This window comes from Python bivittatus, unplaced genomic scaffold, assembly GCF_059951505.1.
Source record: "Python bivittatus isolate LINGU-HERP-01145 unplaced genomic scaffold, Pbiv_v1 ctg000350_np1212, whole genome shotgun sequence".
In the NCBI taxonomy this organism is placed as follows: domain Eukaryota; kingdom Metazoa; phylum Chordata; class Lepidosauria; order Squamata; family Pythonidae; genus Python; species Python bivittatus.
In genome coordinates, this window is record NW_028277074.1 from 39,446,505 (window position 1) to 39,469,237 (window position 22,733).

Here is a 22,733-nt window from a genome sequence, read left to right on the forward strand (position 1 = left end):
ACTCTAAAGCCAAAATGGCATCGTTGGAAAACCCATAGAGACTCAGTTTCTTTTGGATAGCTGTTTTCCAGGTCGTCTCAAAGTTATCTGCCAGTATTAGATGGGTCAGTCCACTGGGGTTATGGTGTAATTTTAGCCAGTAGGTAAAGATGTTAATCCAAAGATTGGTTTCAAGTGGACTTCTATTAGTCTTCTGCTATTCCTCAAAACTAAACAGACATATATTTTGAACCACTTATAAACTATTTATTGTTCAAATGTAGTCACATTCACTAAACAAAACTGTTCCCCCCCAAAAAATGCTTACTGTAAAAATCTATACTTACCTGGCTTTTTGGTAACCGAACTAGGATTCTTAGTAGAAACTAAAATATAAAAGTAGAATATAATTAGTTGGAATCATCAGTTATTGTAGAGCAGGAGAAACATTTAGTCCCTGAATCCTTTTCCGTAGCCCTTCAGAGCTGAAAATTGGTGGCATAATTTAATGTAATTCTGAAGTGGGAAAGCATTAAAATAGGCTTAATGCAATTTTTAAAAAATACTCTCATCCAATGAATTAATAGAAAACAAGAAAAACTTAGCTATCCCCACCCATTATTATTCTGTCACTGTAAGCACTGATGCTCCAAAAAATCTTCAGTATGTCCCACAGTCATAAAATCGCCCATCCCTGCAACAGAGTGATGCTAAACTGACTTTGTAATAATTAAATCTACAAATAGATACAGATTAGATTTTTAAAAATTCTTTTCCAACCCCAACAGGATGTTGGGAAAGAAATATGTGAAGGGGCTTGGGATTCTGTTATTCAGCAGGATAAGTCTCTAAAAATATGAACAGAAGAGGAACAAATTTGGTATGATAGAGGATGCCAGCAAAAGAAAGATCAGGTTTGACAGTGGGCTGCATCCAGATTGGGGCTATGGGGGGGAAAAAACCCACTCCTGAAAAAAATTTCCCAAAGCCTATATGAAAGGCAGTTGGGTGATAGCTCACAGTGCTACTGATTGTCCCATTCTAAGCCATCCTCCCTTATCTGTCCTGGAAATTTGTACTGATATATATTAAGTTACCCTGTGATTCCCAGTGCACACATAGCACAAGGGGAAAATAAAATCACAAACACAGAGACATATTATTTCGTGTGCCATACATAATAAAATACAGATGTCTGCTATGGCTACTGCTGGTGAACAGGTTGAAGAGAGTTTCAGAAGCCATGTTCACCATACTTTCTCTAATTTGTTATTCTATTCAGCCTAATGGAAAGGTGGAAAGAAATTATATGAAGGGTTTTGGGACTTTCTGTCTGTCCATCAGCAGAATGGACACAAAGAGAATATTCAGTGAAAATTTAGTGAGCAGAGAAACCAGGAAAAAAAAAAGATCAGGTTTAAAAATGGCTCAGATCCAGCTGGGGACTATGGAACAAAGAAAGAAACAAGCAAACAAACCCATCCATCCATCCATCCATCCATCCATCCATCCATCCATCCATCCCCCGGTCCATCTCTACAGGAAGAACCAGGGTAGCTGCTTGGAATGCTCTCAACTCTTCCTATCTAAGCCGCTCCTTTCTCTCCTGCCTGGCCACATGACCCAGAATGGGGTGTATGCGGCCCATCCCATGCTTCTTAGAACACATGCATATACTCATAGATGTAATATGCAGGGAGAAGAAAAGTACACACACAAAAGTCCATTATTATTAGACTCTCAGACACATACACACACAGAGAGGCAATGCTATGCCCATCACCTAATCTCTGGAGAAAAAAAGGCATGCACAGAAACACACAGAACACTTTATTACATTACACAGAAGAAAATACAGATGATTCCTATAGGTACTACTGGTAAACGAGTTGGAGAGAATTCAAGAAGCCATGGTCTGTTGTTTTCATGTTAGTGGTGGTGATGATTATATAATTACTGACTTTCTAAAAAAAACCTAGGCGTGATAACAAACATATATTTAAAAACCTTACAAAAATTAGCATGCTATCTAGTTTAGAAGAGCTTCATTCATAATTTGATGTCCTGCCAGCAAATTAAAGTTTACTAGCAGAATAAAATGCACTATTAAAACCAGGAAGATCTTAGGCACCTAGATTGAGCAAGCTGAAATAATGCAGCATTATACAACTCAAACAGAGTCAGGTTATTATTTGACTTAACTAACATTACATTATAATGTAATATTAGTATTACTAAAATATGTATAGAAAGTCATTTGCAGGTGTCATAGGATTGTAATTACTTACCTACATTTCCAAGTGCATCACTTAAGTCAAAATCACCTTGTCCTATTCCATAAAAACAAAAACAAAATCATTATTGTCTTGCATGTTCTACCCAACATTTAGTTAGTTAGTTAGTTAGTTATAGGCTGCCACAATCTGTACAGCTGTGGGTGATTTACACACACACAATACACACACACACACACATATAAACAGAGAATATATAAACTACAAAGAAAGTTCAGAGAAAAAGCAACGAACGAAAACAGCTAAACATCCCACCAGATGTTCCAGAGAGCAGGCAAAAAAGGCCCACTTCCTGGGTGCCATCAGGGACATTGTTTAATTGATGGGACTATGTGCATGTTGACTCTGTCAGACTGTCTGAGACAGGCAAAAACAACAGGATATAGTCCCTCAAATAACCTGATCTCATGCTATGAAAGGCTGATATCCAGTGATAACCAACACCTTGATTTGCACCTGGAAACCTATTGGGAACCAACACAATTCACAAAGCAGAGGCATCAGGTAGGCACGTCATGGCCTGCCAATAACCACCTGTGCCAGCAATAGCTTCCGAGTGATCTAGTTATGGCTAAAAGATCATGAGTAAAGAATTTCTTCTCTTGGTTCAATGTCCCCTTCTTTCTTGCAAGTCTTAAATATGTTTCAAAACAGTACTCCTGACTCTGTTCATACAATGTACTAAACCTGACAGTTTATCAAATTAATGCAATTAATTGGCTCACATAACACACACCCACTAACATCAATCAACTCACCTAAAACAGTTAACTGACAGATGTTAATATTCAGTACCAGCAGCATCTGCAGCAAACTACAACAATGCCAAAATTATGGCCCAAATATGAAGCACATACCAAGATGATCAGTATGTATTTGTACATGCTAGACATTTGGTGCATTTATTCACAAAGTTGATTGCTAATTCTGTGGAAAAGGTTATAACAGAAAACACTCTCACATGTACCGGCTATATTATTTCTAACGTTCTTCCTTCAAAGGAATCTCCCACTGCTTCCCACATAAATGGGAATATAAAGAGGGAGAACTGGTATGCCCTTAACAGAATCTGAGACAACAGATCCAATATACTCAGCTAAAATAAAAACAAAAAAAGAATTGCATGAATAGAACTGAAAAAAAATGCTTAGTACATGATCATTTGGATGTCTATAAAGTTAACACTCTCACAGAGAAATAAAATATTTTGATTAGCAATATAGAGGGCCAGTTTAATCCTCTGGCCTCACATTAATTGTTCTATTTAAACACCCTCCTTTAATATTGCTACTGGGAAAAATGTTTTTTTCTTCTACATTTTAGAAGGCTGCAGTGTCATAACAGCTGTAGCCCTGCTCCAAAGAGCCACTGTTTGTGAAAATAACCCTTACTACCACCATAGGCCATTGCATTCACGGAACTACAGGATATCAATAACAGATCCTGTACGGACTAGATTGCTTACGCTGTGGCTGGGGGTGCCACAGAGATTCACAGACACCTGCCAAACTGCCTGCCTTTGTTTTATTGCTTTAGATTATTTTAATTAAAAACAATGATCGGGATACAAGCATTCTGCAAAGCAAATCACCAACCATGCGCATAACTTGTATTTCAACAATGCTGCTAAGGTGCTGCATAGACTCAGTCTTAGAAAATAAAATGTTGGATGACTACAGCCAAAGCTTTGTTCATTTATCAGTAAATTGCTATTTTGTTAATGGTCAGACTAACCCTTGACACCATTATGTGAGAGGACCATAACACACTCTCAAAATTCCAAACGTGCCCACTGGTAAAAAAAAAGTTGGGAACTCCTGTTTCATAGCTGTTGGGTTGAAGAGAATTTTGAAGAGAAAGAAAGGAACCATCCATCAATAGAATTATCTTTAGCAACAGAAATTAGCAACCAGTTCACACATCTTCTTATGAAATGATTTTTGACCTTCAACCCTGTGATAAATATCAGTGTGGAAACCATTCTGCTGGTGGATGCACCACACATGAAGCCAAAATGAAACTATATACTTGGGTGTTTAATCTTGTCAGATGTTCAGCAATCAATCAGCAACTGATCTTCACTCATCAGTCATGCCAAAAAGTAGATATACCTATATTTCCAACATTAACTACGTTACACATGATCAAGAGTGTTCAGTCAAAATACTTCCACAACTTTTGTTTATAAACCAATCAGGGATCAGTGAGAAGAGAACTTTAAACTATATGCCTTCTCCAACTAGTCTAACAGAGCCTTTTTTATGCCCTTACTATCTGGGTTGTGAAAATCAGGCCCATGCCACAGAAAAATCAGACACCTAAGAATGAATACCTCATAATACAGGAGCTCGCTATATATCAACTTTTCCATTCTTAACTCTACTTGGGAGGTAGAACCTTATAATCTTATCAGTAAGGATGAGCAAAAATGGTCAGGCATGAATTGGGCACAATGGTTTGTGCCCAAACTGAAGTGTGAATGTTTAGATAGCATATGAAATGAAACAGATAATGCAGGCAGAAGTGACTGGGAAGCAAGAGCAGAAACAATTAAGGCCGACAGATTTTCGTGGTGATGGTGGCAACAAGTGTGGAGAGACAGGAGAAAGGAAGGAAGGAAGGAAGGAAGGAAGGAAGGAAGGAAGGAAGGAAGGAAGGAAGGAAGGAAGGAAGGAAGGAAGGAAGGAAGGAGCGAGCCAAGAACTTTGGGGCACAAGCAGGCACCATGTCTCCTTGTCTCTGAAGAAGAGTAGCAGGTGACATGCACTAGCCTTGTCCTACTTAGCCCATAAAATTACTTTGACCTCCCTGCAGGTTATTGTATCACACAATACAGGTTTTTGTTTCTGGTGAATCATGGCTGATTCAGAACAGTTCAACAGAACTTCCGGAATGTAATGTTTCAGAATCAAAACAAGACATTATTTTCCATTTCAAGCACAACTAATATACGGCATATCCTTCTAACTCTCCACTTTCAAAACAAAAGTTGGCTGAAAATGTGGGTCTTTAGGAAATAAAGTTTTCAGGAGCAAGAAAGGCACCATCCACTCTAATGATTCAGGATTCTCTCTACGATCTAACTTTACCTTTGTTTTTTTTTCTTAGCAAGTGGGCATAATCCCAAGCAAATCACTGGCAACAGCCAATTATCATTTTATTTTTTTTTAAAGATTTTTATCCCACCTTTATTATTTTTATAAATAACTCAAGGTGGCGAACATACCTAATACTCCTTCCTCCTCCTATTTTCCCCACAACCCTGTGAGGTGAACTGGGCTGAGAGAGAGTGACTGGCCCAAAGTCATCCAGCCGGCTTTCATGCCTAAGGCAGGACTAGAACTCACAATCTCCTGCTTTCTAGCCTGGTGCCTTAACCATTAGACCAAACTGGTTTGCTCCACTTTCTAAGGAAACCTTTAGGATTTACAGAAGCTATAGAGGTATTGTTCAAAATACAGATAATACTTTAAAACTGTGCTTTGCAGCATGTTAATTTCCCATTTTATTTAGTCAACATACATATTGAATACTATATTCAATATACCATATACTACTCCCTACCTTTTTAACAAGCATTCACACATCTTAAATTCCTCCATTTCTTTTGCAGTTATTAATAAACTTTCTACCAAGGTACCCAAATTAATCTACTTGCTCTAGTTTTTCATAATTTGAGTAACTTCTAATAATTCATTCCATTTTCCCTGTCAAATGCAACTGCATTCATTTTCACATCCATTCTTCTTGTTGCATCATGCAGTATAATATTTACTGTAAATCATTCAGGTTCTCACCCAACTGTGCAATATCTTATCTGGGCATATACATTCATGCGCCCAACCAACCTACCTCTAACATCACTAAAAGCATTCCTGATGCAAATATTCATACATGCATTAAAGAACAATAGGACAGTGTGCATCCTTGTTTTACTCCCTGTTGAACCATTCACTAAACATTCAACTTATTTTCATCTAGGCTTTACTTTCATTACTTTTATACTGCTCTTATCACATTACACAACCAATTATGAGTTTGCTTTAATGCAAGCCTACTTCTTTTATCATACCTTTCTCTAAATCAACAAATACTGTATATAGCAAGCTTTCTCACATGCATATATTTTCTAAGTGAAAAGCCTACTTCTTTTATCATACCTTTCTCTAAATCAACAAATACTGTATATAGCAAGCTTTCTCACATGCATATATTTTCTAAGAATATAGAAGAGCAAAAATCTGGTCTGCAGACAAGCTGCCTGTCATACTTTACTTCCACTCCCCCTTTCCCCCTCTTTTTCAAAGATACCTCTTTCAGTCAGAATTCTGCCAAGCCTAGACATATTAAACAAAATAATTCCCCTGTAGTTTTTGTATCCAGCCTTGCTACATTTCCCTTCATAGAGGGGAATAATAATGGCATTTTTTCCAATTCCAATTTCTATAATTTATGCCATCTACACCTACAGCTTTATAACTGTTTAACAATCTCACAGCCTTTATGAAAATCCTTAACATTTTTCTTTGGTCGCTAATATTCTTTGGTCGCTAATCATTTTTCTTTTATGCATCACCATCAATCCATACAAATCACCAAAATATTTCTTTCAGCATTCCTCACTTTAGTTTAATCCCAAATAATTTCATCTATATTATTTTTAATCCCATTAATTCTTCTACAGGTTCCTCATTTAGCCCTCCTCATGCAGTTTAAAACATATTTTTTCATCTAATTTTTAAATAAAAGGATCTTTTAAAAATTAAATGAAGTAAGGTTTACAGGGCAAGCAAGTTTTTAAACCCATTGCTTATTTTCAGTACAGTTAACAATGCAGTAACATATGAGGATAAAAAATAGGTCTTCCTTATTTTCAGTTGTTCTGCAATTTTGCAATGTGTCTGATTTAACTGTGAAAACTGGTTTACTACCATCACCATATATCCTAGCACATTTCTTTACTGAAGTTTAATTTTCAAAACGAAAGTACCTATACAAAAATATTCTTTCATGTAGTAAAAAAGGAACCAAGATAATGATATTAATAAAATGATTACAATGTTCCAATTTACTTTTGAAAGGAGATGAAAAATAGCGTTTTAATTTAATTTGTTCGCTTAAATTTCTCTTCAAAACTTAGTGGTCATCTGCAATGTAGCAGAATACAAATCAAAAAGATAGTGCTGGTCTCTCTTATCCTAAACAAACACCTTTGCCAATTATTTCTTGAAAAGGGTTAGCAGACTTTAAAACTTTTCAGAGGTTTTAAAATGGACAGTCTAGCTACCAGGATGACTCATAAGAATAACAGCAACTTGTAACAGCATTAGTCATTTCATACAAAGCAGAAATGTAGAAGCATCATTTGTCCCAATGAGGCAAATAAACCCTGGCAGGATGTTTATATACGGTGCCAAGCAGCATGGTATAATCAGCTCTGCAGCAACATACAGTGAAGTTAGGATGACTCAACACTTCACTGCAGTGTTGTTAGAGTACATCTAACAGTAGGATCAAGCAAAGAAAGAAAAAAGAAAGAAATTTATGCACAGATATAAACTTTTTATCCTGAAAAATAACTCCTTCAAGTCATTTCTGAAATCCATTGATCTAATCTTTGTTTAGTATAAATGATAAAAACAAATATAGCTAAGACTCCCAAGCTGGGAGGCCAATATTTTCAAGGTGTGAAATACTACTGAAAGTAAAAAATAAAGGACAATGGACAGATTTCTATTGTGAATCTCTATGGAGACTGACACTTTTTAGTTTGCTCATAAAATTTCTGAGAGCACAAAGAGTAAAGTGGCCAAGTTTCTTTCAGATATTGAATTATATCTAAGTTGCTGATTTATAGTGTTTCACAGGGTTTTACCATGTCCCTTATGCAGTACCCCTGAACTTCACCTAATCAAAATAACATGCTGGATAAGAGAAGACAAACTGAAATTAAATCTAGAGAAAATAAGTGCTGTTGTTAAGGAGAAAATTGAATTTGGAGTTTGAAGCAAAACCTGTTTTGGATAGGACTACATTCCTCCAGAAAGACCAGGTTTGCAGTTTGAGAGTGTTGTCACTAAATTTGCAGTGGAGTTTGAGTTACATAGTACTCTGTACAACTTCTGGCTAATATTATTTCTGTTACAATACCCTAACTGCATTAAAGCACATTCCACAGTACTTAGCAACTTGTTTCCAAGCCTTGCCTACCTCAGAAGGCTGACAACTGTTTTGTTTTTCATTTAAAAAGCAGAAAGGTAGCCCTAAATTTACTAATAAAATTTAAAAATAATATACAGTACTTGGAGGAAAAGTAAATAAAGGTTAATAATAGGATCTAAACTAGGAGAAATGGCAATAAAATGGAAATTGTAATATATATCTTTTAGACTGCATACAGTTCTGATCACTTCTCCTCCAAAATATACTGGAATTATAATGTTTATGAAGTTGCAGAAAAGAGCAATCAAAATGACCACAGAACTGGAATCACTTCTCGGTAACTAATGATTCCATCACTGGAAGCTCTCTTTATTTTTTTAAAAAAAGCAGGACGTTTTTCTGTTTAATTATCATAAAACAGATATGATCCTAATCCATATGGGGTTCATTCATAGAACCCATTTAAGAAGTTCCAGTTTAAGCACTAATGGATATTTTGTTATTGTAACTCCAATTTCTCCAAGTGGATGACCTCTGTATACGTTCTGAATTCCAACAAGGCCCATGCACTATGTGGGATGATCTGTTTTTTAATCCTGCATTCCATCTTGAAACACAGATTTGGAGGAAGGGAACTAAAGCCATCAGATTACTGAAGAGATGAAGCAACAGGGATATGAAAATATTGACCCCAAAGGTGCTATCTTCTCTCATAAGCAATACAGAAAATTAATTCCCTTGGATTCAAACACAACATTGCTCCTTTCAACTAAATTTACTTGAAAGAAGACTTCATACTTTAAGCCTTTAACATAACATTAAGAAAAACCTTAAAAATAGGTTGGTCTATTTTTTTTCCATTTGTCTCTTTTGGTTATTGTAAGTATTTTGCAAAGGTAACATTATTATTTCCTGTCTTTGGAATCTATTTTCTTTCCTACTGTCTCTATATATTCAAAACTGCAAGTAACAACTGAAATGTATAAATGCAAATATTACATTGTCATAGATGAGGAATATAGAACATGTGTGTAAAGTATAATTCCCACCATCTCTTTGTAGGGCTATGAAAAAAATTATTACACCGTCTCCTTGTTTAGCGGCCAAGTTCCATTCCAGCAACCAGGATGTTAAGTGAAACAGTTGCTAAACGAACAGTGACAGAGAGAGACACACAGTGAGGAAGGGGGTTGGAAAATCACTGTTGCCATCTCATTCAGATAAAGATCTCTAGTCTTGTGCCTGACCTGTTTTTTTCTTCCCCCCTCCTTGTAGAGCAGAAAGATTGCCTAAACAAGCTATCTCTTTCTATGCTGGTCTATGAGCGAAATAAAATTGATTGATTGAGCTATCTCTTTCTGACCTGCTTTTCTCCACTGCACAGTGCTTTCCTAAAAAATGCTAACTGCAAGTTTACAAGCTCAGCTCTGTGACCTTAACAGTTAATTAGAGTCCCCTGGGCTGGCACTGCTGCCTGAAACTGACCAGACCTTAATTAGTTTCACACTGAAAGCTTTTGTTGTCAGGTGCAAATGTGTGCATGGGTTGGAAAATGAATTTTATATTACCATTTATTACCGTAATATTTGTGAATGGTTGCTAAATGAGGAGTGGCTGTATCAAAATTGTGACAAGCAACTGTCAATATAGACCATCCTTTCATAAACTGAAACTATTTCAAACGTGTCAGACTACTATCTTCCACTCTTCCAAAAGTTCCAGTTAGCATGGAATCCTCCAGATCAGGGAAGTCTGTTATAGACAACATGGACTAGTGTCTACCCCATATAGTCAAACTGCCTTTGCTCCTCAAACTGACTGAAAAATGGGAGGCTCATCACTAAGGTAAAATCACCTCCACAGGAAAACATGGACAAGCAAACTCTTATCCATTCTTGGCGCAATGAATTTTCTTTTGAAAATGCTCAGATAACTCCTATTAATAAAACTGACTGGCAGTTCTACAGATTGTTTTTAACTCCACACTCCAGTGAATTATCAAGTTTAAAAGGGTAATGTACCATGTAACAGCAAGTTCTTCCCTGCCATATAATCCATTTTCTTAGGTAATAGAAACATAACTTTACGGTAATCCTTGTTTAGCAACCAAAATTGGGATTGGCGCCTCTGTCATTAAGCAAAGGGGGGAAGAAGAAGAAGAAAAAAAAGTGATTTCTGTAGGCAATCTCTCCTGTGCCTGGCCAGTTTTCTTCCCCCCTTGCAGAGTGGAGAGATTGGAGAACAGACTGCAAGAGAGTAAGCAGGCACACAGTGGGGAATACCCCAGACTTGTTTGCTTAGCACTCGAAGCTGCTGATGCCACCACATTGCTTTTGATGTGTATTTCCCACTGTGTGCCTGCTTACTCTCTTGTAATCCCTTCCTCTCCGATCTCTGCTCTGCAAGGGGGAAAAAAAAGAAAAACAACAGGTCAGGCACAGGATAACACATACTGACTATAACAGCAATCATATGACTGAGGGATGTTGTGATGGTCATAACTGTGGGCATTGGTCGTAAAGTTATTTTTTAGTTTATATCTTGCTTTTTTTTACATCAAGGAACTTAAGGAGGCATATTTGGAGTTTCTTGTTAATTTTCCTTATTTGTGAAGATTATCTAGGAAATTATGGTTATACAGTATTACTTCCAAGAGTGGGGGGTGCTGAGCAACAAAAGCAGGAAGCTAGTCTTCTGCTCTTATACTGATTTTGGGCTCCCTTTACTGTTGATCACTGTAAAGGAATTGATACAAGAATACATCAGCCTTTTTGCCTCATCCAGAGCAGCTGATTATAGCCACAGTCAGATCAAGAGATATCACCTTCATGAAGTTTGCTGCATTATGTCCCTAAATTTATCTTGTTTATATCTATGTCATCAAAAATAGGATTCATGTATATGCTCATGATAACAAATGTCCAAGGTAGTATTTTCTAGAGAAAGGCAAAAGCGTTTTTTGTTCATATAAATAAGGCTTGCAAAGATTTGCCTTAAGCAACACTGGGAACAAGCTACTTTTGCTTTTGAGTTCAAGAGTTCTTTTTTGCCTGCTGAAAGAGAGAACAAATCTACTACAGGATTGTTAGTAGAGACAATTCAAGAGGGTAAAAAGCAGAAAGGCAAGGAAGATAAAGCACATGAATAACAGCTTAAGCTATTCACAATGGATTATAGTGTAGTAATACTCTCCCTATTGTGGGTACTGGGGCCACTGGAGTTTGTTTTCAGCTTAAACTTTATTATGTATTCCAAGCAGGAGTGCAGCATTTTGCTGCCTTGCTGCTTACAATTCAATAATGCAATCTTCTACCACTTCTCCATTCTTCCCCCAAAAAGTGGACTATACCCCATTAAGTGGGAAGGTGGAAATATACTTTTTTGAACCAGGTAGATTATTTGCAGTCCTGAGAATAAGTACATAAAGCAAACACAACTTATCTACAGCCAGACATCTTTTGGCTAACTGAAGAAATCAAACGGTTGCTGACCAAGTCAGTTCTGGGTGAACTGTTTAAGAGCTTATCTTTTGATAGAAGCTGGCCTTTTGGCACCAGTTTTCTTGTACTATAATTAGGCCCTTAAAAGCAAACACTGAATATTTATCTGCTAAGCTCACAATTATTACATGTTATATTTATGCTCATCCATTACCCTTCTCTTCACTATGGAAAGATAACTTTTTGAAGTTTTTTTCCCTGAATATATGCTGTATTTAGGAAGTAAGTATATACAATCAAACTCTTACTGTTAATATCTGCATCTTTTTATTTTATAAAATGCATATCCCACATTTTAACAATCTCAAAGTGGGCATACAACTAAACATTTGAAAATATATAATTAAATGATTTAATTTCAAAGCAGCTACAATGAGCAATTCAATCAAACCTCTCAAAATATTGAAAAAACAAAGCTTAATCTTATGGAGTTAGGACAGCAATACCATCGAGACAGAATTATGCAGGAGAACTGACTGAACAGGGAAGGAATTTTTATAATCAGCACGAATAATTTAGGGGCTTTTCAAATGACAAATCTACTTTTTTAAGTAAAAAAAAAAGCTTTATTTGCAAATGGTAATTCTTGCTTATTTCCTTATTTGCTTGCCTGATCTACCCCTTGACTTTTGAATCAAAAAAGTTTATTGCAGAAATGTAAATGTATGATCTTGTGTTTAAAAGTGACAAGCCAATTGCTCTATAGTCAGGCTTCATATAAATTACCTAGGCTTAAAATGCATGGCTTCCCTAGGTATTCTTATCTTATGCAGCCCAAAATACTAGATCAGAATGACTTGCTTTTATATTAAAATTGCATAGCTGGTAACTTTTTTGAAATGATTGGTAACTGCAAACAGTTCAAAGGAAAAAAGCATGAAAAAGAGTTCTAAATATCTTGGTATCAATAGAGTCAATGCTTCATGTGCTAGCCCAAAAGAACTCAGAAGTCAACTTGGCACACCCCCATTCTGTTATAATGCTACAAAAGGCATTGGTGAGCTTCTTACTCTATCTTAAGATACAATACGAAAAATCTATGCAGTTTGTACCCTAATTACTGTTCTGTCCTCTGAAAGTAAAAATCATGTTTTTTTTTAAATGTAGATAATTTCCCCCCCCAAATGATTACTCCTACTTCTTATATCTGATTTTTAATGTTTCTCTTTTAACTTTTTTTTTTTAATCTATAGACTGAAAATATTGCGATATCCTAAAAATACTTGCAGGTCATTTTATTAAAGGCAAAGCAAAACAGCTGCATTCAACTGCACTGATGCATTTTTCACAAATGCAAAGGAAATTCTGGGTTGGAAAACTTCCTGCTCACATTCCAAATTCCTGAGGAAGCTGCATCTTTTTTCCTCTTCTTGCATTATGACTCCCTTAGTCATAAGACATGACTTCCAAATAAACCAGTCCAGGGACTGTGGCTAGCCGCCATAATCAGTCCATACTAGTAAGTTACAATGTCATTCAACTATACTGAACATTGCATAACCAGTACCACCTCAATTCCTGTCTACCGTTTTTCAATGCAAGTGTTACTGAGTCTAAAGCAGTAGTAAATAGGAATCCTAAGTATATAAAAAGGAGAAAAGTATGACATCAGAAATGCCAAAATTAAAGCCCAGTGAGACAATACTTTAGCTTTCTAGGACATTATTTTAATAAAATGATCATAATAGAGCAAAGAAACTTCAAAAAGCGATTAGACAAAAATAGCACAATGAATTTATTCATTGTCAAGTTGTTTGTGTTATCAACAGCAAATGTTAAAATATTGTAATGTGATTACTTCCTTCCGATCCCACTCTGAATCACATGTGCATGTACAAACACATTCAGGATAATACTTTACAGACACTGAGAAGTTCATAAATGCCATAATAAAATGATTAACCTCCTGCAAAAATCCATGTCATTTTACAGCAACAGACTAAAATCTCAGCTCTGGAGAAATACTTATTAATCCACAGAACTCAGTTGGGACATACTTTCTTGAAATGCAATTGTACTGACATTTAATGTAAGATTGTGCATGTAACATTTCACTCTGCAGATTTTCGAAGTTTTCCCTTTGGTTTTACTTCTTTTTCTGACCCCTCTGACAATCTACAGATTCAAATGTCATAACCTGCAGTCTGGCCTAGCAAATCAATGCTCTTGCCATCACAAATACGATTTGATTGTGGCATACTATGTTGACTATACAATGAATGGGGTTCACACAATTTGGTTGTGTTGAACTATGGCTGCTATGTACAATAATTCCAAGTGCAAAGTTGAAAAATAAGTGGATTCTGCTGGACAATAACTTCAAATTCCTAAGCCAAGTATACTGAAGTTCTAAATGGGACCCTGACAGTAGGAACTGCTCATCGTATGCTATCAAAACGAATGCTATAAGCAAAAAACACTGATTTATCTTGTGGCCAGGTCTTAATCTGCTTATAGTCCTATGAATTACAAAACCCTGAAGGAAAAATGCGCAATTCCACTCCAGTGAGCCATAAATGTCTCTCAGCCATCTGGCACTCATTCCATCTCCTTCGGCGTGGGGGGGGGGGGGGTATGCTAGGGAAGTGGCCCAGCTTCCATCCCTCAACCAGGATGTTGTGTGTGTGTGTGTATTTTTTTTCTCTCCGTATTGAACCGAGCCTTGGAACTTGACTTTTTTTAAAAAAAGGAAACTCTTTAAGCGCTTATAAACAGCCTCTCCGTTCCTCGCTCAGCCAAGAACGCTTCGCGGGCACTGCCGCGTAAAGCTTCCAGTCGCGAGTGCAGGAGGGCTGGATCCAAACCGTTCATCGATAAAAGAATCCGTAGAGGCGTTTCCCTGTTTCTCTTCCTCTATCCCAAGCTTTGTTTCAGGACCAGAGCGAAGGCGCGGGAGGAGGGAGGACCGAGGAAAGAAACCGCCGGGCTGAAGAAAATAACAAGCGTCCAGAGGGAGATTCTCCGAGCGACCACACCCAACTCCGTGGGCGGCCGCCAACGGTGGGAACAAAACCGGCCCGAGCAACCTCTGTCTTACCTCTGCAAAGGGTCGCCAGCAGCAGAAGCGCTACGGAGCAGCTCAGGCCGAGTCTCCCCATGCTGTCGGGTGCCTTTTAACAGCTGCTTCTGTCCAAGTCTCGAGGCAAACTTTGCGACGCCCAGAGCGCCTCCCGGGCAAGCGCCAGGAGAGCGACCGCCTCTTCTTTCCTCTCGCCGCTTTCTCTTCCCTGCCCTCGCTGAAGGAGCGCCAACTTTGGCGTAACACCCGCAACACAACAGCCCCAACTTAGGGACCTGCAGCGAAAACAGGATCGAACCCTTGAGCGACGGGGGCTGCCTTCCAGGCGCCGACCAGCCAATCCCGCGAAGGAGCTAGGGGTCAGCCGCCAATGAGGAGGGCGGAGGAGATGTCTGCTCCCCCCCCCCCCGCCGCGATGTCGAGCGAGGGAAGACACGAACGTTGAGTCACGGTGTCCCCGTAATAGGAAACCCGCGGGCGAGAGCGCGGCGGGGTGTGGCGCGTTTGGAATTTTTACGGCTGGAGGGAAAGGGTGCTGGTGGAGTTAACCGCCTAGAGTTGATTGTGAGTGCTGCTGAGGCACTAGAGTGTGCTGCAGGGGCGGGAATTTGGAGATCTGCTTCGATAGTAGGGGGAAAAGTCGGTCCTCAAAAATAGGATTTTCTGGTTCGTCTTTCGATAGACGTGCCTGCGCGTCGGGGGCCACAGTTAATAAGCCCAAGGTGCTATTGAAATGCATCTTGTGCCCTCTCTTATAAGGACTCGAGGACTCGTCTTAAAACTCCTTACCTCTGATTTTTTTATGTACAGTTATCTGATCAGTATGAGTCAGTCTCCTTGGGTGTAGTTAAATTTTGTTATCCTGCCTGTAAAATTAGGCAGACTTGGATTGTCCGCTGACCACCAATTGTAATGTTTTATCTTGTTTTGTTTTTACTTTATTCTTATTTTTTTAATGTGTTTCTGTTTGAAATTCTGGTCGATGGCCGTAATAAAAATATTCATTTAGTTTAATGACGGACGACTTCTTTCAGAGGCAGCGGTCAAGTCTCAACTTTCACCAGCTGCTCGCTCTCAACCCAACTAACTTCAGAGGATTGTTGTGAGTGTGATCTGGAAGTAAGAGTTGTACGTGCTTCCATCTATACATAGTGTAAGTACGAGAACTAATATGTGCGTATAAAGTATCCACACCTTGATGCATATGGCTTTCTGACCTCTGAACATGTAAAGAAGTGTTTTGAATTGGTATGTCAGCTTTCATGTCCTTTCACCCAAGCAGTTCATGGTTGAATGTTGCAGACTCGAGTTAGGAACTTCTGCAAAGAAACATTTCTATTTGTGGCTCATTCTGTAATATATTATTGTATTGTCTTTGTGTGTGTAGTTTTGTAGCGTTGTGTAACAGGCTTTCTCAAAAGGGTCCTCAGAGGGAAAAAAGCTGGAGACGATGAATTGGCATCGGTGGAACAAAATGCAGTATTCCTGCAACGTAGCTGTGAGATTGTGGGGCTTGACAGTAGATAAACTTTGCGTTTGCACAGCATGCTTATCCTTAGTTAATCGTACTACGTTTTATTCAATCCAACTATCTCTGGGTTCTAATAACACACTAAACCACATACTAAGCCTATAAGCTGCATTCATACAATGCGCCAAGCTAAAAAAAATGTTTTGCCTTTCAATTATGTCATGCAAACAGATAAACTGCAATAACCGATATAGCAATTAATAGCCAATGGTAAAACAAGAACAGGGTATTGTCCATTTAACATAGATGGACCTGTGCTGTATGAGATGGAACGCTTTGCGCCTTCAGAGAAATATCTGTTCCAGCCTTTTCCACCTATTTCCCTGCAGAGGCTTTAGAATTCAATTCCCAGGTACTTATCAACAAAGTAAGTATGGCTGTTGTGTACCTACTTGAACACATGGGTATGTGAACAGCCAGTGAGATACCATGGCAGGAGCAGGCTCATTACAAATGCAACTGCAAACCATATCTGTCTCTTTGCCAACAAAAATCACTAACACAAGTCTTGAACTAGAGATGGAAAGGATGCATATATTTCTTGTATAGGCTGCCTCATATATACATTGGACCAAGCTAAGACTTTTCATGCTTGAAGCAAAGGACTGCCCTGTTCTGTGCAGAAACTGCTTAGGCTGCCATTTGAATGGTTCTCATGAAGGCTGGCAGTTTTTATTATATTTCCAAGCAGTATATACTAGTAGGCCATTTAATGGATGAATAGTTGGGGAACTCAGGAGGTGAGGCTAAAGGTTGCTATTCCTATTCATAAAAATATGACATTTGAATCAAGAACCACATTCTCTTAAGCAGCAAGCTAGCCCTGCATATGCAAAGCATGTGTTATTTCTAATTGATGTGGTATTAAAAAAATATGCTTTAGAGTTAAAAGTCCCAAGCTCCACCATACTTTGAATTTCAAAAAATATTTGTTTGGTAATCATTGTAACAAATATTATTGTAGAGTTTCACAAACCTAATAGGTATGTGTTCTTTGGAGGTTATTTGATACCGGTTAGGTTGACTGAAATATAGCAATCCTGCTGAGTTCTCTTCTGTCAGAAAAGTATTTTTCAGAATTTGTGCCTGATTTATGCAAGTAAAAGTATATATTGCATTATAGTGGGCTGAAAATATTGCTTCGTTTGGCAAAAAAGCAGGCCTGTATGCTCTCATATATCACATGCTCAACCATCTACTTTCGTTTTTGCTAAATAAAGCTGCCTGAAAAAAGGAACCACTTATATCAATATACATGTGTGAACTATACATCAGTCCTATGTAGTTAGCTGAGAGAAGAAAAGATCTGTCGGAGAGTCCTTATGGCATCCAAAACCCTATAGATTATCAATGGCCAGGTTGCTCTATCTCCGTGGCACTGAATGCAGGGGCAAGGAATTAAGTTGCCAGAGTGAAGTTTTGCTACAAAAACTGAATTAAAAAGGATTTGAATTAAAAAGAGGTTCAAACAGCGGAATGTTGGTGCCCCAATTCCAGCAAGTCTATCTGAGGCCTCCAGAGTAGGCATGCCACCCCATCAGTAGTGCTCCATTGTGTTGGCAAAGGGGCACACCCAATAAGATTAGGACCGCTCTGCTCTAGTGGAAGAAAAAAAATGAAGTATTCATCAGAGATGACACATGCTATATCCATCTAGTGTTTAAACTGGTTACAAAACCTCAGAACAATAGGATTTAAAGCAAACTCAGCACTGTTCCTGAGCTATGATGAATCACTTAGTCTGCCTCAATACTACACTGAGCTATGATGAATCACTTAGTCTACCTCAATACTACATTGTTGTCATGTAATTTTTCATACTCTTCAACATTTTAATGTTATTTTATGTGAAAAAATTGCTACATTGTTGGTAGCTGCTACACACACACACACTTCTGTGGTCTAAGATTTGTAAATAAAAATGCAAATTATTAAAACCAAACTGAAAACACTAAAAAGTTCTTTAAACCCTAAAAGGTATGCATAAAAAGGAAGGTTTTCAGCCGCCTTCTAATTTATAAGAAATAGGAACCAGAGACAAAGTGTTCCATAGTCTAGGCACAGCCATGGAAATGATGGGGGTGGTGGTTGATATTAAGAGGATCCATATAAAAAGTGCCCCTTTGAAGATCTAAAAGTTCAGGATGATCTGTATGACGTTAGATGCTCCTGCAAATAATCTGGGACCAAATCATGTAAGGTTATATATATTGTAATGAGCTCAAATTCAGCCTGGAAAGTATTTTCAAAGGATACCTTCTACAGAGTTCATGGCAATAATCCAAAATTGAGGACACTAGTGCATGTATCACTGCTACAAGGAGCTTCTCCTCCAGGTGATTAGCAGCATAAGCTAATGAAAGGATCATTTTACAAATGGCATGTGGCTATACAGCATTAATGTTGGATCCAAGAACACATCCAACCTACAAATCTGGTCTGTAAGCAGAAATGCAATGCTATACTGATCAGGCAATTTCTCAAGCCATCCTTCAGAATCACCAGGAACCCCATCTTGTCTAACCCCAAGAACTATCCTATCTTGAGTTTCTGAATACAGAAACATAGCTGAATATTGTTATATACTGGTAGCCACTAACTCAAAACTTTTGTATGATACTCCCCCACAGTTTCATTCAGAAAGAGAGAGAGAGAGAGAGCAACAAACTTTGTATAACTGACTAGGACAGCTCCCAAGGAGTCAAGTAGATGCCTCCCAAACACATCATCTGATAGAACCAGGAGAAATAAGTATTGGACCTATAGATGTTCAGATTGGTTGGGTCCATGCATGGCTTCTAAGCAAAGTTTTCATCACTGCCTCCTGAAAGGAATTCTGCTGCTGAAGAGTGGTGTCGTCTATTTCAGCAATCATTGGTTACATAAAAGTCTTTAGAAGCCAAGCCAGAAAAAGATGTAACAGATAAGCAGTGGAGCAATAGATATAGAAACTCCATTTCCTTGAGTGACAAATAGTGAAACTGATCCACATACATTTTTTAAATAAGGTACAAAACAGCTTGAATATGGCACTCTGTCCTAGCATCAAGCACAACACAAAACTCAGCAATTTTATGGATAATGTAAATTGTTTCTAATAGGCTGAAAACCTTCAAGGTGCCATTGGTCGATTTTCCACATATGTGATCAGAGAGGAAATGTCCCTGTCTGCCATAGCCCAGGTGTTGTAATGATGCCCATACCATTTTCAATCAGATTTGCCCTTAGAACTCTGCTAAAGCCTCTTGCCTTCACACTTCATCACCTGCAACTCTTCTGTGTACTATTGGGCATCACTGACCCCAACATGGAACAGGATGCACATAGCCGCCTCATTAATAGAGTGGGGGTCAGGTTTGAGAAGACATCCCCCAGAACTGTCTGAAATGGAACTGGATCCTTCAGTATATAGCAGAGCTTCTCAACCTTGGCAATTTTAAGATGTGTGCACTTCAACTCCCAGGATTCCCCAGTCAGCATGGCTGATGGGAATTCTGGGAGTTGAAGTCCATACATCTTAAAGTTGCCATGGCTGAGATACATTGGTCTATAGGGATAAGCTAGAATGGGACTATGACACCAGCTCAGTGTTTCCCAAGCAGTGATCTCTCCATGTCAAGAGTACCATTTCTGAAATTACCACATAAGGATCACTTTCCTCAGGGATGCAAATCAGTCCGAATTCCTCATTTCAGCCCTAACAGAGTTGGGTATACTGTTGCTTTTAGAATCTGAATCACTCACTTCTGTTTTCTCTTTTGGGAGCAGGGGGAAGATGGAATGTTTGTTTGTTTCTATAACTGCCTCTGCATGAAGGGCAGGCAGAAGAGCCAAATAGCCAACTTTCCAAAGAGCAGGAGCCAAAGGATGGCTTGTGAAGTGATAGAATATTAGCTCTAAGCTGGAAGAGTCTGGATTTTTTGAAAACAACAACAGTTATTTGTATCCATTATCTCTTGCAGGTTAGGACTACAAATGAACAGAGAGTAGCAATGGCACTATAACTTTAAGACTGGAGAAGAGTGAAAGCCCTTTAAAATAACGGGATTTCAGAGGCAAATATGGACCTCTGGAAGATACTTTTGCCTTCCAAGAGCACTTATTGAGTAAATAAGTTTTTGCAGTTAAACAAAAGCAGGTTCTGGCATTATTTTTTTCCCCTAATTTAAGAAATGTGTGTTTGTTGGCAAACCCTGTATGTTCACTCATGTGGGAGAAAAAAACACTTTTTGCAAAACAAAAAGGCCCTTTTCTGATTACTCAGACTGTTGCCAGTATTGTTGTATTTTCTCTTAGCAACAACTCTTTGGGGTGGGGTGAACATACTGTAGGCTTGAAATGCAGCTCGGCTGGAAATAGAGAAACAGCAGGAAATGAGATGAGGAAAATTCCTATAAAACAATGTGCTACTGATAACTCTTCTAAGGTGTGTGTGTGTGTGTGTGATGTTCATTTCCTAAGCTTTTTTGGGGGGGGGGGTTTCATTTTTAAAAGGATGATGGATAAGGAGGAACAACAAACCTCTTGCTTCAAAAATTGGAACTTTTGTTAAATCTTTAGACAAGCTGAGTAAACTGTAGGAGAAAATCTGCCAGCTGAGGAACTATAGGAATTAGCAAAAGGGTCGGCGAGACAACTATATTTGTAAAGATACGTTGGTGCAGTACTAAACTCTGGCAGAATAATGAACTAGGTAGGAACAGACGAGAGGCAGGGTCACCTAAGCAATATCATGCACCTCTTCATTCCATGGCCATTGTCTTATCAATAATGCAACTAGGCCTGATTTAACCCTTTCTGCTAATTCAGTAGAAGAGGGAATATAAACACTACTGCCTTTGAAACAGTGGCATCCTACCCATATTTTTATAGAACATACAGTATGATTTAACTTAACACCACTAACAGTACATTACCAACTGTATATAAATTCCACACAGAAAGATTGTTATTCAGGCAACCATGCATAGCATGAGATTATAGCTCTCTGACTCCAAAGTCATGGTTATACAACCATGCTAAGCTAAATGTAATTTACTTGTTTGTATTTTAATATATTATGTATGAATCCAGCCAATGTGCTTCATAAATTATAGTTTATGGTTTAATGCAAAGTGTGAACCAGTATAATTTATAAACCATAGTTTATTTAATAAAATCATCATTGAACCCAGCCCTAGAAGTCCCAGGAGGTATTCCAGTGATAGAAAACTCTGAAGAAATTGTATTTGTTCACAAAAAGAGCCATTGGCACAAGCTAAATACACCCTTAATATGCCTGCATATAGAACTGTAACAGGTTCAATGTCTGAATTCTAAGTACTAACATTGAATGATAAACTTAACTTCAACAAGTGAGTAACTGAAGGGGAACCAAATATAACAGGGCCTTTTCATTTGTGATGGTTGCTGTGATCTGTCATCTGAATCCCTACAGTGTTGTGGGACCCAATATGAGGTTTGGAAGCTGAGCGAATCCATTTTTGGCTCAGATCCTTCTATGCAGGAAACAGGATGAAGAGATTCTTTCAGTATTTCTTCTGGAGTTGCAGGGTGGGGTAATTTCTCATTGGCAGAAATCTTTGCTGGGATTTCTTCTTCCCACCAAGGCCGTGATCCTGATCATCTCATTTTTCAGGAGTGATTGGAAGGGTGACTTTCAACCCTATCAACTGCTTAGTCATTGGTTTCTTTTCTTTCTCTTTTCTTTATTGCAAAATGATATGCAAAAGAAAAAACAAGGATGTGGACACAGGGGGCTCTGCTGGCTGGCCGATGTTTCAATTTTTATCCTTTTTCTTCTACTTAAGTTCCAGGGAGTAACAATGAAAACACTTCTGCAAAAGAGCAAATCGGTAGCACCTGGTAAGAAGGGGGAGGTTGATGCACGTGTGGAAATGCCCACAGAAAAATCTGCTGGTTGTTTTGTCACCCCCTGCCCTTTTAACGTAAATGAACCCTGGAACTTCTCTGAGTTCAAACACTCCACCAGCAGAAAGAGGCCAGTACTTTTTAGGCACAAAAGGGAGTTTCCCCGTGTACCAGTAAACGCTGCATTGGCAAAGACTAGGGACTTCATCCCAGTCCAATACATCACTTTTGCCTTGCAGAATCATAGCCGTATTGAATTAAGTAGACCAATTACTGCACATACAATTTTTCACTGTAGCTCCCCGAGGAGGAGGAGGAGGAGGAGGAGATACTTCATATTCACTTGTTCTTGCCTGCACATGCAGGGTGGGAGGAAG

The 22,733-nt window shown here is 38.4% G+C and overlaps 2 protein-coding genes across 6 annotated transcripts in view; one reads left to right on the forward strand and one right to left on the reverse strand.

The window, feature by feature from the left end:
• CD99 (CD99 molecule (Xg blood group)) overlaps nt 1–15,223 on the reverse strand; it is a 29,857-nt gene extending 14,634 nt beyond the window's left edge. The window contains exons 1-3 of one of the 2 annotated variants that reach the window (XM_007427673.3): nt 14,973–15,223; nt 2,268–2,309; nt 327–365 (exon numbers count right to left, since the gene is read on the reverse strand). In XM_007427673.3, coding sequence (XP_007427735.1) covers nt 327–365; nt 2,268–2,309; nt 14,973–15,033 — 142 coding nt within the window. In that variant the 5' untranslated portion in view covers nt 15,034–15,223. The remainder of the gene's footprint in view (nt 1–326; nt 366–2,267; nt 2,310–14,972) is intronic. The other variant, XM_007427674.3, reaches the window with a different exon arrangement.
• A 157-nt stretch (nt 15,224–15,380) lies between these two features.
• The window catches only part of LOC148215163 (uncharacterized), a 45,946-nt gene continuing 38,593 nt past the window's right edge, over nt 15,381–22,733 (forward strand). The window contains exons 1-3 of one of the 4 annotated variants that reach the window (XR_015796866.1): nt 15,381–15,518; nt 15,989–16,107; nt 22,296–22,350. Coding sequence is in view for 1 of the 4 variants with exons in the window: in XM_088144979.1 (XP_088001105.1) it covers nt 22,209–22,350 (142 nt within the window). In the remaining 3 variants the exon portion in view is untranslated. Of the gene's footprint in view, nt 15,519–15,988; nt 16,108–20,447; nt 20,824–21,007; nt 22,351–22,733 lie in introns of those variants that run through there. The other 3 variants (XR_015796867.1, XR_015796865.1, XM_088144979.1) reach the window with 3 other exon arrangements.